Here is an 18,069-nt window from a genome sequence, read left to right on the forward strand (position 1 = left end):
GAAATTTGTCTCTTACTCTTATGTCTATTCCTGGGGAAGACCCAGGCGTCAGCCGAATTGCAGCGCCGCAAATTGAGCTAGGGCTTGCTCAAGGCCACACAGCGCAGCGGTGGGCAAACGAACTTGGTACCTTTCGGGTACGAAGCAAAGACCGTACCTCTGAGCCACGTTGCCTCCCCATGTGAATGTGATGATAGTTGGAGTAGTGGTGGTGGTCGGGATGATGATGTGGTAGTGGTTGTAGCAGTGGTAGTGGTTGGGATGATGATTTGGCGGAGGTAGTAGTTGTCGTGGTGGAAGGGATGACGATGTGATGGTAGTTGGATAGTGATGGTGATGCATTGGTTGTGTTGAGTCATAGGAACTTTGAAAAAGGCGGAATTGTGATGGTGATGGGTGCAGATAAGCCACCATTTAGGCGGAAGATTCTCAGCCTTGATTAATAAAATTGTTATGCATATTTAACACGAATGGTCAAACCAATAGTTCGAGGTGATATTCGATTTCTGAAGGCAAAAGAGTTAAAGCCATCTGAAATTCATGGTAAGATTCAAGCAAATTATGATACAATTAAACCTTCGACAAAATTGTTTTTGGTTAATTGGACTACCAAAAAGTGTATTATCGCTGGGTTCCCGCAGCTGTTTTCTCTGGGATATGCAAGGTTTTCTGCTGCTTGATGTCTTTGAACCAGAACAATCAATCAATGCCACGTGATACTGCCAAACTCTTGACAAACTCGGAGAAGCCTTCCGTTGAAAAAGACCGGGGCTACTGACCCGTGGCGTGGTTTTGCACCATGACAACGCAACTTCCCATACCGTTGATGTGACCAATGCCTGGATCCAGAGAAACGGATGGAAAGTTTTACCTCAGCCCTCTAACAGTCTGGACCTAGCACCATCTTACGCCCATACCGCACAAATCTGTTCCCAAATCTGTAACCTATGTAATAAAGTGAAATGTACCGCACCTATCGGGACGGGACAAAACAGTCCTATTATGTCCCGAGCCGTTGTGAATTGCTAAAAAATCGACGGGACAGGACTGTCCCAGTCCTGTGTTCATACAATTTGTGATTGTAGAAAAATAGCTGAAAATATTCCAGCTAATAAAGCCATGAATACTTTGTTCACTCCATCTGGACACAAGAAATATCAAGGTAGACCATCCAAGTCAATTCACACTGTCCTCAATCGAGACCTAAAACGCCTTAAAAATAACGAAGGATTAAAATCAAAGGAAGACCTCATGAAATTAGCATCCACAGCAAAAGACCATGAACTGTGGAAGGAAATGACAGGTGATTAGAGAGGCAGCCGAAGCGTCCCGATCGGATGATTAGGAAGCGAAAGGCCTTAAGCCAGTAAGTCAGTAGAAAAAAAAAAGGCGCCTTCCGCATTAGGACAAAAATGTCCCCGACTAGGCGGCGCCGTGTCAAAGTTGCAATGCCTGTCATTATTTCCTGCATCCCTACTTTCAATTGTTCATCTCTCTATTCCATTCTCTCGATTAATAGGCAAACCTATTAAATAATTATCAGATTACCACAACAAAATGGACGTAGATAATATCGGAGATCACCATAGAATCTATGGAATTGACCCTTGAGCAAACTTTGGGTCATTAAAGGATGCACCCAATTTTGTTTTCTCTTTCTATTTATCTTTTTTCTAAGCAGTAAAGCACAGACACATGCAACTTCTATTTCATCCATATTGATAATGCATTGAATAGAAGTTTTCTTCATTGGGACAGGACAAATTCGTCCCGGGACAGTCCTGTCCTAGTGCCTTAGTATCCTATTTTCGGACCAATGAAGTGCTCTCTGGCAGGGACTTGATTAACCGATGACGATGAACTTGTTGGGTTGGATTCCTAACCTCCCATAGTGGGCAGGGAGTTACTTGATATGTCCTCTTACCCCCCCCCCCCCCCCCTGTATCTGTTTTCCAATTGATTTCTGTCTTTGTCTTGGTGGAATGAAATAACATAGTTTTGTCCTGGCCCTAACAAGAGTCCAGCGGCGTGGCGTATTGACGGCATATGGTGGTGCCATGATTAGAAGAAGAAAAAAAAATTCTAAAACAGTGAACACCATTAAGAGGAGAGAGCACATGTTAAAAACTCTCTTTTTTGGAAGGGTGGGGGGAGGGCCGATGGTTTCTACGAGTGGACAAAACTCACAAAAACAAATAATTCATGAAAACAACAAGCCACAACACTGAGATACAAGTCCCGTGTGAAAAGGTCTTTGTAATTATTCTTTGTCCACCATTTAAAGGATTGAATTTGGTAGATAATGCAATCAATATGTGATAAATGTAAATCAAAAGAGAAAAGAAACCTATGAGAGAAATTACTTACTTTTAGTACTTGTAAAGAAAATCTGCAAATCTTTTAATAATTTGTTTATTGAAATCTGGAATGGCATCTATTTCAGCTTTGTGAATTGACAGAATCATTAACGAATTTAACCGCTCCTGTTTCATTGAATTTCGCAGGAAATTTTTCACTCTTTTAAGGGTGATAAAACAGCGTTCAGGAGATCAAGAAATACGATGGAAGTAGTTAAGGTCACTATAGCCTATAGATGTCCATGATTTGTCAGTGTTTGTTGTATCTGTAAAAATTAGACAATAAAAACAAAAGAAACGTTGTTTTTTCTAAACTAACTGTGAGCCATTCATGTCTGTCATACCATGTCAATGAAAAAGAGCGTTCTAGAGATTTCCACACCTGTGTTAATTCAAAATCAGTTGGTTGGTGAGAAACTAGTCTTTTTATTTCTAATTTGTCGTCTAGTGTCAATCTCCCAAACGGTCGGTGAAGCAAAGAGTCAACTTGATTCATTGCAATTCATTGTTTCACAAAACAAAACTTCAAAGTATATCTCAAATAATGGAAATCAGTGGACTACGATCAATGATTGCACAAATAAAAGGTAGATTCAGATCTTAAAGCATCACAAAGAAAAAATCACTCCACTTAAGTACTTACAAAATCTAAAAACACACCAAAGTATAACTGTTGACAATCTTCGCTTTCTTTCTCTGACCGACACAAATACACACGCACAAACAAACACACACACACACACACACACACACAAATAAACACTCATACACACGAAACCATCAACTCGGCACTACAAGCAAGAAAAGTGTTGGTAAATTCGTCCACAATGCTTCATTGCAAAGAATTACTTTATTCAATAATCGTGAAAAAGAGGTGGGGGGGGGGGGGGATTTTGATATGTCATATTTTTAAGTTTTATGTTGTTTTTCTTTGCCACTTACAAATAAACTTGACAATGATCAGTGTTTTTGTAATATTTTGGATGGCCGAAGTTACCCTAATTATGGCGTAAATGGTGCAACATTGGCGCATCCCTCCAGTCCAACGGTGGAGCTCTCAGATCCTGGCACAAGTCGAGGGGTTTTCCGCTATTTGAAGATAGTATAATTTGACCCAGTTTCTCGCTCAATCAGCTGTAGCGATACTAAAGGATAGAGCATTAACTGGAGCTTGGATTGCTTTTTACCACGGTTTTGATTCAGTCACTAATTCGCGCAGTGATGTCACCAACACACGAGTCGGCGCAGTGCGTGATTCGGAATCTTGAATAGAGTGGAGATTAAAAAGGCAGTATGTTGTTGGCGAGTTGGCGAAAGACAGTGGAGTTAAAATTTGTTTTATTTTTAATTAAATTATGATGTTAATGATTTTTAAAAGATTGGTGTGGTGCCTGGCACCATTCGATCCAATGGCCCCACGCCACTGCAAGAGTCCTTGGCTGGGAGGGAGACAGTCGAATGTATAGTTATAGTTTTGGTTATTTAGTTATAGTTATTCTTTTCCTTGTAAATCACCTCTCTGTTAATTTTTTTAAACATATGATTTTTAAACATTTGCGTGTGTTCTTCTTAGTGTGGACCTGCGCTTGTGTCAGGATAAGACTTTTAGGATGTCTCAAACCATGTAGTGATAGTGTGCTCTTGGAATCTACATCTGCTCCCTAATTGTACCATTCCCCTGTGTTCTACTTTTCTCTTATGATAATTGGACCCACGATTTGGAATGATCTCCCCCAATCTGTGAGATTGTCAAGCTCAATAGACATTTTCAACCAAAAAAAAACGTGAAAACATATCTTTTGAGAAAATATTTACTTAATTGAATTTTAAATGTATTGTATGTGACTTTTGTATTGATGATGTTTTTGATGCCCGTATCATGCTCTTAATTATTTTGATATTTTGGTTGAATAGGACGTGCATCATTGTTGTTATCTGGGTAAACAATGTCCTTTTTTTAAAAGCGCTTTGAGGTTTCGACGAAAGGCGAAAAAGAAATATGCTTATCATTATTATTATTTTCTTGTACGCTTTTAATTGTAAATCTATAACATTTTTACTATCCCATTAATTTTCTTCCATTTTACTGGCGCTGAAATTACATGAATGTGTCGCAAGCGCAATAAAACTCTTAAAAACAAACAAACGACAAACTTGTCGGGGCTTTGCGAGACTGGCTGCAGGACGGCCATTTCTTCAAGCAGGTCATCGGCAGACATGCATCCGTCACAACGGTGATTACGTTGAAAAGTAAAGCAGTGATCAAGGTAATCTGTGTTTATAAAATAAGAATCAACCCAAAAAATGCTGAATTCATAGCCATGTTCCGGTTATATGTGGACAACCCTCGTTCTTGTGAACAGTCGTGTGCATGTTTGTGTGAAAGTGAAAGAGTGCAGACCATTTCTTCGTTCCAAATAATAATAATAATAATAATAATAATAATAATAATAATAATAATAATAATAATAATAATAATAAGAATAGATCTTTATTGTCCATAAATATGGCAAGTTGTCATTTAGTTACACTTGTTATAACGTTAAACGATAACTATAACTGAACAGATATTTCACTCCTACTTATTTTCTCTCTCTCTCTCTCTCTCTCTTTCTCTCTCTCTCTCTCTCTCTCTCTCTCTATCTCTCTCTTCCTCTCTTTCTTTCACACGTGCGATATACACAACATAAACATATTCATTTCGTTTTCTTTTTGTTACGATTGTGGCAATTCGACACCAAAAATTATCATCATTATCAGTTGGTCAGTTAATCTTACATTACATAAATTAATCAGTTAATCAGTCAACGAATCAATCCTTGGTTTTTCTGCACCATATGAAATATTCAAAATTTTTATTGCTGATGGAACGAACGTTGATTTATACTTGTTAGTTCTACATTTAATCTGACAAAACCTTCTCCCAGATGGTAAAAGACTAAATTCATGGTATAAAATATGTTTTTTATTGTTGGTAATTGAGAATGCTTTCCTTTCTATTGCTTTCCCATGAATTCTTTCTACTCCATCAAGAGGATGGTTTATTATTTTTGATGCCTCTTTGATAGATTTTGAAATTTTTGATTTATCTTTAGGTCGGCATCCTCCAAACCATATGGTGCAGCCAAACGCAATTACACTTTTAATCAATGAGTCATAAACTCTTAACATAGTTTTCTTCCTTACTTGAAATGTTCTCAATTTCCTTAGGATGTATAATCTTTGGGCAACTTTCTTAGATATTATATTAATATGTTGAGAGAAATTGAGGGAACTATCAATGGTTATTCCTAAATATTTAAAATAGTCAACTATCTCAACATCATCTTTACCGATCGCAACACACTTTAAGTCGTTTTTATTTTTTACACCAAACACCTGTTCTTTCGTTTTTTCAACATTTAATTCAAGCTGATTTTGTTTACACCAAGAGACCTATCTTCATGAGAAATTATTTAGTGACTTTGACTATTGTATTAGTTATTCGTCATGACATGTAATGTGTTGCTGTCGACTTCTTAAAAACGTTCATTTGAATAAAGTCATGTCATAAGATGTATTAATTACTCTTTGGTCGTTAGTATATCCGCCTGGTTCATTCATTCCACGTCAGCACAACATTACGGCAACTATTTTGATTATAAAAAGTTTTTTTTTTTTTGTATTTTTCTTTTTTGCCGGGCAGTTTGAAAACATATAAATCCACCCAGTGTAAAATGTTTACTTACTTTAAAGATCATAATGTGTTTTCTGGCCTCCGTATCTCGGTTGGTATGAAAAAAAAGAAATTATATAAAGCAGTATCCATTAAAAGTGCTCAACTCACTGTACAGGGGGACCCAAGCCAGCAGCAACTCTTAACATCCATGACAGGACATGATGTCTGCGATGCAATATTACAATTGAATTGTTTGCACAGAGACAACGCTGTTAACGGCCAGTACTCGTTTTACACTTGAGTATGTTGAGAGAATATGAGTAAAGAGTCTTTTCCAAGAACTCAACTTTGCGCCTCTCAAATCCGGACTCGAACCCGGGACCTCCTGTCACTTTACACAAGACCACAAAGATAGAAGTAGAGGAGAAACGTGATGAAATTGTTTTGTATGAAATTACTTGTGCAAAGGAACAAGAAGAAGATATGTATAAAAGACGATTTTTTTTTTTAATATGTTCAATATTGACTTACAGAAATTTCCATTTATATAGGGGGAGTACCGGTATTCGTTGGTTAGGGTTTGTATTATGTTCGTTAGGGTTTTACAACGATTTTATGCCTTTTCAGTGCCAGTAAAAAGGAAATGATAGTGTAAGATGTGAGAATGTTACGATCTGACTTTGTTAAAAAAGAAAGGAATGACTAGTGAAAGATAAGATTAGAAGTTTCAGCAAAGACAAAGTGACTGTTACTCCAATCGGAAGTAGGAAACCGAAAGTAAACAATATAAGAAGTAGCCAGATAATTTAGGGAAAAATCAACTAAACACTATTGGACGCCACAATAGGATAGTCAAAAAATGTGTATAGTTAAGACACAGGAGAAAACGTAAAACAAATGATGATCTCGTTCAAACAAGGAACAGGAGAAAGCTCCAAGAGCAATCAATCAATGTGCTGAGTTTGAGATTACTTTAAAGTTACATCCAGACACAAGCACAGGATCCCACTGTTGCTGACTAAATATATTTTACACACACACACAAAATTTTTTTTTTAATGAGTTCACATCCGAGAGATAGATGATTTACAAGGAAAACATATCTCCTAAAAAGTAAATATTATCCTTCTCAGCCAAAGATTTCAGTCAGGACCAGGATAAAACCAATTAATCTCATTCCCAGACAAAGAAAGAAAGCAGTATGAAAAAGGAAAACGGCTATGTGGTCTTGTGGTATGTCACTCACTTTCGGATCAGAAGGTGCTGGGTTCGAGCCTCACTCGCTGCATAGTTGAGTCCTTGGAAAAGATTCTTTACTCACATTCTCTCACTGTACTCAGATGTAAAATGAGTTACATGGCCCTCAACAGCGTTGTCTCTGTCGGAGAAAAATGTTCCGTTCAACATGTTACGAGTTGGTGTTGGTAAAGGACCTTTTGTAAAGCGCTTTGAGCACATTTAGTTGGTTTTGCGCTATATATATATATATATATATATATATATATATATATATATATATATATATATATATATATATATATATATATATATATATATAACAGCTATAGTTTGTTTTTTGTTTTTTTTTAAAACATATCTGGGAATAGAATACATAACAAGAACAACCTTCATAGGGGGGGTAAAGAGACTCCACCTACGCTTGGGTTTCTTCAAAGATAACCTCATTGTTTTGTTTTTAAGGCTTTTACGGCGCCTTTAACACATTAAGGTCATATCAGCGCCAGGAAAAAGGAAGAAAATGGGACAGTAAAAAGTTCGAGAGTTACAAGTAAAGCACCCGAGAAAAGGTAAGACAAAGGGGAATTTGTTCAAATAGAAACAGATGTAGATTCCAAGAGCACACGAACAAAGTACTTAGTTTGAGATCACCTAAAAGTCTCATCCAGACACAAGCACAGGTACTACTAAGAGGAATACACTCAAATATTTACAAATCATATATAATAGGTATACAAAACATAATTCAGTGCATAACAGAGAGATGATTTACAAGGGGAAAAAATCATCTCCCAAAACTAACTATACATTTGAATGTTTTCCTCCCAGGCAGGGTATCCGGCCAGGGCCAGGATAAAACCAAGCAATCTCACCCCTAGACAAAGACAGAAAGCAATTGGAAAACAGATAAAGGGGGATAGAAGACACGGCAAGTCCCCCCCTGTCCACTATGGGAGGTAGGACCCCACCCTGAGGGCTTGGAAAGTTAAAACACATTAATCAGTATCAGGAACTGACTTTGAAACTCATTTGTCTTTTTTTTTTAATATCCGATGGCTTAATGTGATAACTTTCTCTTACCAACCTCTATCACAGTCAGGCAGAGAGTGCTTATCCAGCCGAGTCCATGATTTGACTTCTCTACTCCCCTCATTTCTTATTTATAAGACTAACCAATAATACTAAATACCAGCAAATCAAAATTTCTATCTTTTATCTGACTTCGACTGCCTACCTCGTGAAAAATAAAAGGATTTCATCTAGGGTCTGGGCTAAACCAATTTAATTACGAGACAAAAAGAAAAACCAACCAGGGAAGGACAACAGATATAAAAAGTTAGAAGACTGTAACAGTTGTGTCCAACACACACCAATAGACTGTCGTAATAAAATTCAGGCCAGAAAACTCGTCCTTCAAATATTGGTTAATAAAATGAATCTCATATTGTCAAAAACTATCAAGGGGTGAGAGTTTCTGAAAAAGTGTTTTTTTAGAGAATGGCAATAGACATATTGAGTGGAGGCATTCCTTACCTCATGTTTTGTTTGATTGGTTTTAGAAGTTCAGCTGTGCTATAGGCCTAAGCCAAGCAAATTGAACTTATAATTACCTTATTCAATTATCAAATATAAAGTAAACAACCAAATAACATTTTGTAAGAATTATTTAATTTGTATCATCAAAGGTATTAAAATATATAATCGATGTCATAGATCAACACGATATCGATATTCTATATATAACTGAATCATGGTTGCGTCAGTTCGGTGATGAACCTATAATGAAAGAAATGACACCTCCCGGCTACAAGATGGAATCGTTCCCAAGAAATGGACGATCAGGAGGGGGGATCGCCATCATATACAAACACGCTCTTTCGTCTAAAATACAAAACAGGCCAATTTCGTTCAAAAGTTTCGAGTGTGTCCAAACCACATTGACCTACCCTCAAATTTCATTTTTAATCACTTGTATCTACAGACCACCCCCAAGCAAAAAGAACAAACTGAGACAGAATGATTTTGCTGACGAATTTTTAGATTTTGTATCAAAAGACACATCAAATAAGCGAAAGATTTATATCGGCGATTTTAATATTCAGTTTGATGTTGATCAGAATAGTCTCGTTAAAATTATAAAAAATATGCTGAATGAACATGGCCTCACTCAGTTAGTGACCTCTCCAACTCAAAGATTGGGGCACATCTTGGACTGGTTCATCATTGACACACCCTCGCTTGTTGAATCAATTAAAAATATCAAAAAAGAAATTTCAGACCACAATCTGATTCTGGCAACTCTCAAATGCATCAAAGAGAAAGCAAAGAAAGTCAAGATAGTGTCTAGGGATACCAAAAAAATAGACATTAGTTCCTTCAAAAACAATCTGTCAGAGGAACTAGGAAGAATGGATATACCATCAGCACAGAAAACAGACGAGGTACTGCGCAACGTCATCGACAGGCATGCGCCAAACACAACTAGAATAATAAATTCCAGGAAACCGTCTCCGTGGTTTAACCAGAGTGAAAAAACTGCCAAAAGGGAAAAAAGGAATGCAGAGGCATCGTGGAGAAAATCGGGCCTTGAGATTGACCGGCTGATATATATAGCAAAAAAGCATAAGTATAAAACCACCTGCAAAAGAGCAAAAAGAAACTATTATAACACAAAACTGTCATCAGTGAGGGACACTAAGGAATTTTTCTCTGTTTCAAAGGAACTTTTAGGGGAAGAAAAGGGCATGTGTCTACCCACTAATATCCCGGTAGAAAAGCAGCCGGATGCATTTTCAGATTTCTTTTCGGGAAAAATATCGAAAATTCGGAACAATTTGGACCTCGTGCAAAATGAAGATATAAATTTCCACCCTTTTTCGGGTTCACAGGGATTCTCTTGTTTTAAAGAAACAACTGAAGAAGAAATTTCTAAAATAATTTTTTCATCTCCCTCGAAGTCATGTGATTTAGATCCTTTACCAACTAATATTTTGAAATTATGTCTTCCTGAATTGTTACCTTGCATAACTTATATTATAAATCAGTCACTTATCTCAGGACAAGTCCCAGATATCTATAAACATGCAATTGTAAAGCCTCTCATAAAAAAGCAAAATCTCAATGTAAATGACCTTAGTAACTACCGTCCCGTCTCAAATCTGCCATTTCTTTCTAAAATCCTTGAAAAAGTTGTACTCAGACGTCTTTCACAACATCTCCATGAAAACAATCTATGGGAAAAATTTCAGTCAGCTTATCGTTCTTACCACAGCACAGAAACTGCTCTGTGCTGTGTTGCGAGTGATTTGCTTGATGTTTTAGATAAAGGTTCTGTTTCTCTTCTGACATTGTTAGACCTTTCGGCGGCGTTTGATACTATTGATCACGGTATTCTCATTAAACGACTTAATATAACCTTTGGCTTGTCTGGGACTGTCTTGCAGTGGTTTGAATCTTATTTAGATGGCAGAAAGCAACAGGTTATGATTTTAGATAAACTTTCTCGTCAACATACATTGTCTTTTGGTGTTCCTCAAGGCTCTGTTTTGGGTCCAATTCTTTTTGTTTTGTATACTTCTCCATTATCTAATGTCATCACTGGTCATGGGCTGCGCTATCATCTCTATGCAGATGATACGCAACTTTATGCTACTGATAAAACTAAAAATCTCGAAAATATTGTGAAACGTGTGGAAGAATGTGTGACGGATGTGAAAGAGTGGATGGATGCAAACAAGTTGAAAATGAATGAGTCAAAAACAGAAGTGATGATTGTGGGAAATAGAGGGCAGTTGAAGGTGAATGATGGTCTTGAGGTGTTGATTGGGGGTGAAAAGATCAAAGTTTCAAAGACTGTGAAAAATTTGGGTGTCTATTTTGATTCAGAAATGAAAATGTCAGCTCACATTTCTGCTCTCTGTAAATCTTTATACTTTCAATTGAAGAAAATCAGTTCGATCCGTCAGTATATTGCAATTGGAACATGTAAAACATTGGTTGTTTCCCTCATTTTTTCGAAACTAGACTATTGTAACTCGCTGCTTGTCAACTTGCCTCAGGCTTCTATTAAACAATTGCAACTACTGCAAAACAGTGCAGCAAGATTAGTTTTTGGCAAAAAAAATTTGATCATGCAACCCCTTTGTTGGCCTCTCTCCACTGGTTGCCCATTGAAAAGCGCACATATTACAAAGCAGCGTGTCTTGTTTATAAGTGTTTGGCTGGTATAGCACCGGCATATCTCACAGATCACGTGGTCATGTGTAAATTTGAAAATTACACTTTAAGATCATGTAATGACCAAACGAAAATTTCGGAAAAAAGATCAAGAACAAAATTTGGTGATAGATCGTTTGCTTGTTTCGGCCCCAAGATTTGGAATGAACTACCACGTGGTCTGAGGGAGTGCAAGTCTTTACCTACTTTTAAAAAGAATCTCAAGACACATTTTTACTGTATTTGTTTTTCTTGACTCTATATGAATCCTTGATTTGGCTATGAATTGTTATTGTTGTTATTATTTTATTTTTTTTATTTTTTCACTTAAAATTGATATTTATATTGTAAAGTGCCCAGAGCTTGTGTTTTACACGAGAATGAGCGCTATATAAATGTGTATTATTATTATTATTATCACATGAAAGCATCAAAATATAAACGAATAAAAATAAATCATGACTAACAATAATCAAAACATGCATGTATTATCATATACAGGCCGTCCCAATCTTCTCATTGATGGATCCAGTATCAGATCAAATGTGAGGAGCGAATATTGATAGAGAAAACTGTACTACAATTCTTGATTAACACATATTGGATAATTTGAAAGTTATGTAGCAAATATTGTCAAATTATCATCAACAAAGTACCGAAATTTGTAAAATCGTCATCAATCGACTTTAAAAATTAGCGTTGGTGTCGTAACGTTTCAAAAAACATTTTAAGGTTTTAAAGCCTAATAGCGTAGACAATATGACAAATGATACTAAAACTAAAATACTTAATAATTTCACCTTTATTGGCCAAGGGATTTCTTACATGGATCAGAAATTTGATAGATCTGCAAAAATAGAATAGTAGAAAATAATACTAGGAGACAAAGGGACTTTTTGTCTTCAATGCAAGAAAATTGAACTCATCTCCAATAACAAAACCCGAAACATTTCAATTAACATCTTCTTCCTACTCAATATTAAACAAATATCACTATGAAAACCTAATGCATCTAATGACCATAAAGAGCTGGAGTGGAGATATTCAAGAAATCTAGCACCGAAGAAGCTCTGTGGCTTGGTGACATCTTAAAGTGTCAGAATATTATTATCATTATTCTTTTATTATTATGTTACTAGAAGACCAGGGCCTTTCAGATTTCTTTCCTTTGTTAAGGACATAACATAAAATGTCTAAAGCAAGAACAAATTTGAAAAAATTAAAAATAAATTTTTAAAAAAATAAAGAGAGAAAGAAAGACTGAATTCTTAATTTTGAAATAATTGTATACTATTCAATGATGTGTTATTGAAGTTAGCAAATGCATTTCAATGAACATAAAAATTGCTTATAAAAATACAACTGGTAAAAAAAAAATTCTTCAGAATTTTGCAATCAGTTGTAGCTGAAACTAAGTATTAGATACATATAGTATCATTATAAAGCTGCAGCTTTGGCCTTTAAATAGTGAGCTATCCCATTTTCTAGTGGTAACTAAAAACCTGATGGAAAGATTTGATTTCAGATCAAAGTGAATTCAAAAACTAGCTTAAAGTAATTCAAGTTTTCTATTGGAAATGTTAAACATTATACAAAACATAACTTGTAGTGATCTGTATGATTTTCAACACTTAATCCTCCTACTGTCATCTTCTCCCTCAAACTACCTTAGTTAAGATTAATACTTTCATATTTGAAGAGATGGAGGAGGCATTAAGTTGTGTTTAAAATCCAAGTCTCAGTCAATGAATCTTGTTTGTTCCTTGAGCAAAAGAACTAAACACAATTTCTCAACTAACCACAATTTCTCATTTGACTTCCCTGTCAGAATGTCGGATGATATATGGGCTATTTATTATAGTCTAATTTTGAAATAGACCCCAAAGTAAAATTTCACAATAGGATGATTTAAAGCAATTAACGCTCAAGATTTTCTCTTCATCAAACTGCCGTGTGGTATTCAGCTTGGTACTATGCTTTCTTTATGCAGCTGTGAATTATATGTGCATGGATTGAAGAAAACAAATGTATGTATATTTATATCTATAGACGAAAAGCATTTAAAAGAGTCAAAGGCAAAAAGGTTTGGCTGGGTTTCATTTGGCCAAATACTGACTAAGACATCATTCAGGCAGCATCAAGCCATACAATGAAATACATCAAAAGTCAATTTCAGAAAAATAAATAAAGCTCACATCTACAGACTACTAATAAACAGAGTGAAAAAAAAAATAAAAAAAGATCATTTAAAACTTTTCTTCTGCGTCGATAACCTTCTTTTCAACGAAATCCTTGAATCTTGAGGTGATGTGCTCTATGCTATGCTCTCCATGAATTTTGTTGTCACGGGTACGCACATTAGCAGTGCCATTGGTCATTTCCTTCTCACCCAGAACTGAAAAGCAGGTGGAATAAAAGAATCATTTAAGATGAACTTGGAAGTAGCACAAGAAAAAACAGTGTACTGGAAAACTGCTACATTATAAACCTTGGCAAAAACAATACAAAAAAACTGGTGGCACAGCAAATAAATTTATATTTATCAAGGATTTAATATGGTCCTTATTAGGGGAAGAGAACAAAGGTGAGGTTTTCTTATTTCTTTTAGGATCAAATTTTAATATTAGAACATCCAAAGAACAATTTTTAAAAAGTATGAATGACATCGTCTCAGTGGCATATGTACTTTTTTTTATCATAATAATAATAATAATAATAATAATAATAATAATAATATAATAATAATAATAATAATAATAATAATAATAAATAATAATAATAATAATAATAATAATACTTTATTCATCTGAAAAAATTTTTTGTACAGACATGTTGAACAGACACGATAATATGATAAAATTCAGAAATCTAAAAGTAATAATGCAAGGTTTATTTGCATCAAAATAATAAAGATAAAATTCAAATCATGTGATCCTTAAAAAAATAAATAAATAAATAGAACCAACTTCTCAAGAGATTTTCCATCAGTGATCAAAATCTAGCACTGTATCCTACTCTTACTGTCGCATTTGCAAATCAATGTGATAAATTCAAAATCATGAAAATCAGTATTTGTTGGGTTAAAAGGAAAATAGGACAACCCACATGCTATCAACCACTGATGGAATGACCTGAGTCGACAAAACACCTTCTTATTGTGAATGAATTCTATAAAACCAACTTTGTTTATAGAAACATGATGCAGAGGCAGTTACTTACCTAATATGAAATTGTACTGTGCCAGCTGGGCATTTCGCACCTTCTTGTTCATTGTGGTCCCAGTATCCTGGTCAAAGTCACACAGGATGCCTGCATCACGAACTTTCTGGACAACCTGAAAGTCAGATTGAAATGGTTAAGCAGGTGTCTGTGAGGTTAAATAATCTAAAGAAAATTATGAAGATAGGCAAGTATAAACCATGTTTGGGACGAAGAGGAGTCAAATGGAGTAGGGGGACAATAAGGAGGAGTAGTAGTAGTAATAGGAGGAGGAGGGAGAGAAGAAGGAGTGGGTGTTGGTTGTTATTATGGTTCTTTGATCTTTAAAATAAATGCTGGTTGATAGGAGTCGAGGTTGGACGTTGACAGATTTGAACTTTTATCTTCTTTTGTTTCCCTTACCATCATTACTGCTCTGTCTTGCATTGTTGTCAAAAATTGAATAGTTGGTGTGATGAACACAATTATAAATATAAATAAATTAAAAGTCAAAAAAAAAATTTAAAATGGCACCAACATATTAGAAAAAACAAAACAGTAAAGAATATGATGATCTAAAGGCAAGTGACTTACCTCTTGTGCGTATTCATCAAAATTGGTGGAGACAGTGATGACGATAGATTGACGAGGAGACAACCAGAAGGGCCTACATTTTAGAAATAATTAATAATAATAATATAATAATAATAAATAGACAGTTAGTATATTTATAACATGTCACCCATCTGCCACAGACAACAAACATAAATGAATGAAAAACTGTATCAGTGTATTTACCAGTAAAAAAATCCCAAATATATGAGGCTGAGACAAATGGTCATTTTCGTAATATTTGTCACAAAAATCCTCCAATATTAAATAGTTTTGAAAAGCTAGCAACAAAATTTGTTATCATCAGTTTCTCAGGGGTAAAAAATGAAAAATAAACTGAAAATTGACATTCTAACATCATAATTATCACTTTACTCTGTGTTGAAAACACAAAGGCAATACCCTGTCCTCACTTTTTCCAACCTTTTAGAAGCTATTTCTAATGTTTTATTTGTGCTAGATAATCAGTTTTTGGTTTATTTTTCATATTCCACGCAGAGAAACTGATAGAAGCAAATGTGGTCTTTGGTTTTTCAAAATAACGGAGTATTGGGGTATTTTTGTGGCAAATGTTAGGAAAACGAAAACAACAGTATCATCTACTGATTCAATCTGTATAGACAACATGATCCACCATCTCAGACTGCTATTATTATTATGGTGAAATAAACTAGATCCTAACAATTTAAATTAAAGTATCTGTGAATCTGTGAAGAAAATCCTGTATCCGCAACATTGGGAGGTGCTTGTCAGCAAGGTGTAAAAATTTCTCTTAATCCATACCTGCCAACCCATAGTGAAAAAAAATAGGAGGCTTCTTCAAAAAAAAAAAAAAAAAAAAAAGGAGTCTAGGGAAAAATATAGGGATAAGCAATGTTAAGAGGAAAAAAAAAAAGCAAATTTACATAAAATTCAGAGCTCTTTTCATTGGGACCAAAAGATTAACACCTTTTTTGGACACCTTGAGAATTTATTCCTGCATTCTTTTGGAGCAAACTTCTCATTTCATTTTGGATCATTTGTATCTATTCTCTCAGAAAAATTGTTAAAGACTAATTATTTCCATAGTTTTTTCTTTTCAAACTGGCAATAAAAATTAGTCCTTGTATCATCAGCTTTTGCTCTTTCTATTCTTTACTATTTGGTTATGAATTGAAGTCCCTAAAATAGTTGGAACAAAACTGATATGTGCAGAGCTGCCTACTCTTATCTCATCGTAAAAATTCATTTTCGCCATTTAAAAAAAAAAAAAAAAAATTTGGAGAAAAACATTTTTTTAAAAATTCATTAATCAAAAAATCAGAGTTTCCCAAAATCCGGCGGGGTGAGGTAAAATCAAGAAAAAATCGGGGTAAATCCGATTTTATCGGGGTACTTGGCAGGTATGTTAATCCCACTCAAATGACACTTTGTTCTACAATAATAATAATACCATATGTGTTCACACATTATGAACATTGAGTGAACTTAAAATGCTTTTATCCCGTCAGATTTTGTAATTCTGTTCATTTAAACTTTCAATTCAATTTTTCACATCATCTATCCACTAAATACTGAATTGAGGTGTGATCACATATAATTGCTGATGATGATGATGATGATGATGATAAGAAAAGATAGGTAAGATAAGATAAGACAAGCGTTATTTATCAACTTCTGGGGACTTAAATTGGCTATTGCTACAAACTAATGAATTTTGAGAATTAATTAAGCAAACATTAGAAAAAGAAGAGAAAAAAAAAAAGAAAGAAAAAAAACTAGACCATTATTTTAAAAGCGCAATATCCATTAAACTTACTCAAAGCGCTTTATAAGGGGTCCCCTAGTACCACCACTTAACATGTAGGACGATTCACAGCTCCTATTTTTTTCCCCAGAAACAGTCATTGCTGTTAATGATCAGGTACTCATTTCACACCTTAGGACGATGAGAGAATGTGAGTTAAGGGTCTTTTCCAAGGACTCCACTATGCTCCCCTTAAGAGATTATTGAACATTCCAAAAAGAAATAACTATTACCATTTTCCTCCAAAATTCTCACAGAGAATGGCCATCATCCTTTCGACAGACCCCAAGACAGCACGATGGATGATCACAGGACGTTCCTTTTCTTGCTTTTCACTAGAATAAAAGAGAAAATGGTTAAAGAACTGATAATAAATTTTTCATGCCTACATGCATTAAAATATTTTAATAATTTCCTCTATATCTTAAATTATAATTATTATATAATTAAATCTAACTTAAAACAAAACATATATAAAGGCTACAGGGGAAAATCGATCAAAGTCCGAAAGAAACTTACTGTTCTAGTGTCACAATAATTTGGTATTAAAATCAACCAAGCGCTTGTTTTTTATATGCATCTGACTTGTGGTCAAAATATATACGTTTTGTAATTCACATTCAGTTCAATTCATATATCATGTGGCGTTTCCAAACTTTAATTTTGATTTTCTCAAAAGCTGAAAAATGTGACTTTGATCGTTTTTTCCCTGTGGTCTTCATATACACCCAAAATAAAATTATCTTTTTAAAGTTTTAATCATTTAAAAAAGACATTTTTGTCTTCTTTCAATATAAAAATAACATTTTTATCACAAAAATATAGGCTTTTTTATGCACCGGATCTATCAAACCTGGTCCTCACACAAAATATAACTCAAGAGAGAAAATCTTTTTTTTTTTTACCAGCACCTTGTATGGAAAGCAAGATTGTTACAAATAGTGACACTCACGACCCACACACCTTTATAACGTCAGATTCTATATTGCTAGGAGTTCTATAAG

The 18,069-nt window shown here is 34.8% G+C and overlaps 1 protein-coding gene across 2 annotated transcripts in view; it reads right to left on the reverse strand.

The window, feature by feature from the left end:
- Positions 1–8,905: 8,905 nt before the first annotated feature.
- The window catches only part of LOC144956570 (threonine--tRNA ligase 1, cytoplasmic-like), a 43,566-nt gene continuing 34,402 nt past the window's right edge, over positions 8,906–18,069 (reverse strand). For both annotated transcript variants that reach the window (XM_078887156.1, XM_078887157.1), the window contains exons 16-19: positions 17,299–17,400; positions 15,262–15,334; positions 14,689–14,803; positions 8,906–13,864 (exon numbers count right to left, since the gene is read on the reverse strand). In XM_078887156.1, the coding sequence (XP_078743282.1) occupies positions 13,716–13,864; positions 14,689–14,803; positions 15,262–15,334; positions 17,299–17,400 (439 nt within the window). In that variant the 3' untranslated portion in view covers positions 8,906–13,715. The remainder of the gene's footprint in view (positions 13,865–14,688; positions 14,804–15,261; positions 15,335–17,298; positions 17,401–18,069) is intronic.

The sequence above is a fragment of the Berghia stephanieae genome, chromosome 11 (genome assembly GCF_034508935.2).
Source record: "Berghia stephanieae isolate SIO BIC M18660-M18661 chromosome 11, UCSD_Bste_1.3, whole genome shotgun sequence".
Taxonomy (NCBI): domain Eukaryota; kingdom Metazoa; phylum Mollusca; class Gastropoda; order Nudibranchia; family Aeolidiidae; genus Berghia; species Berghia stephanieae.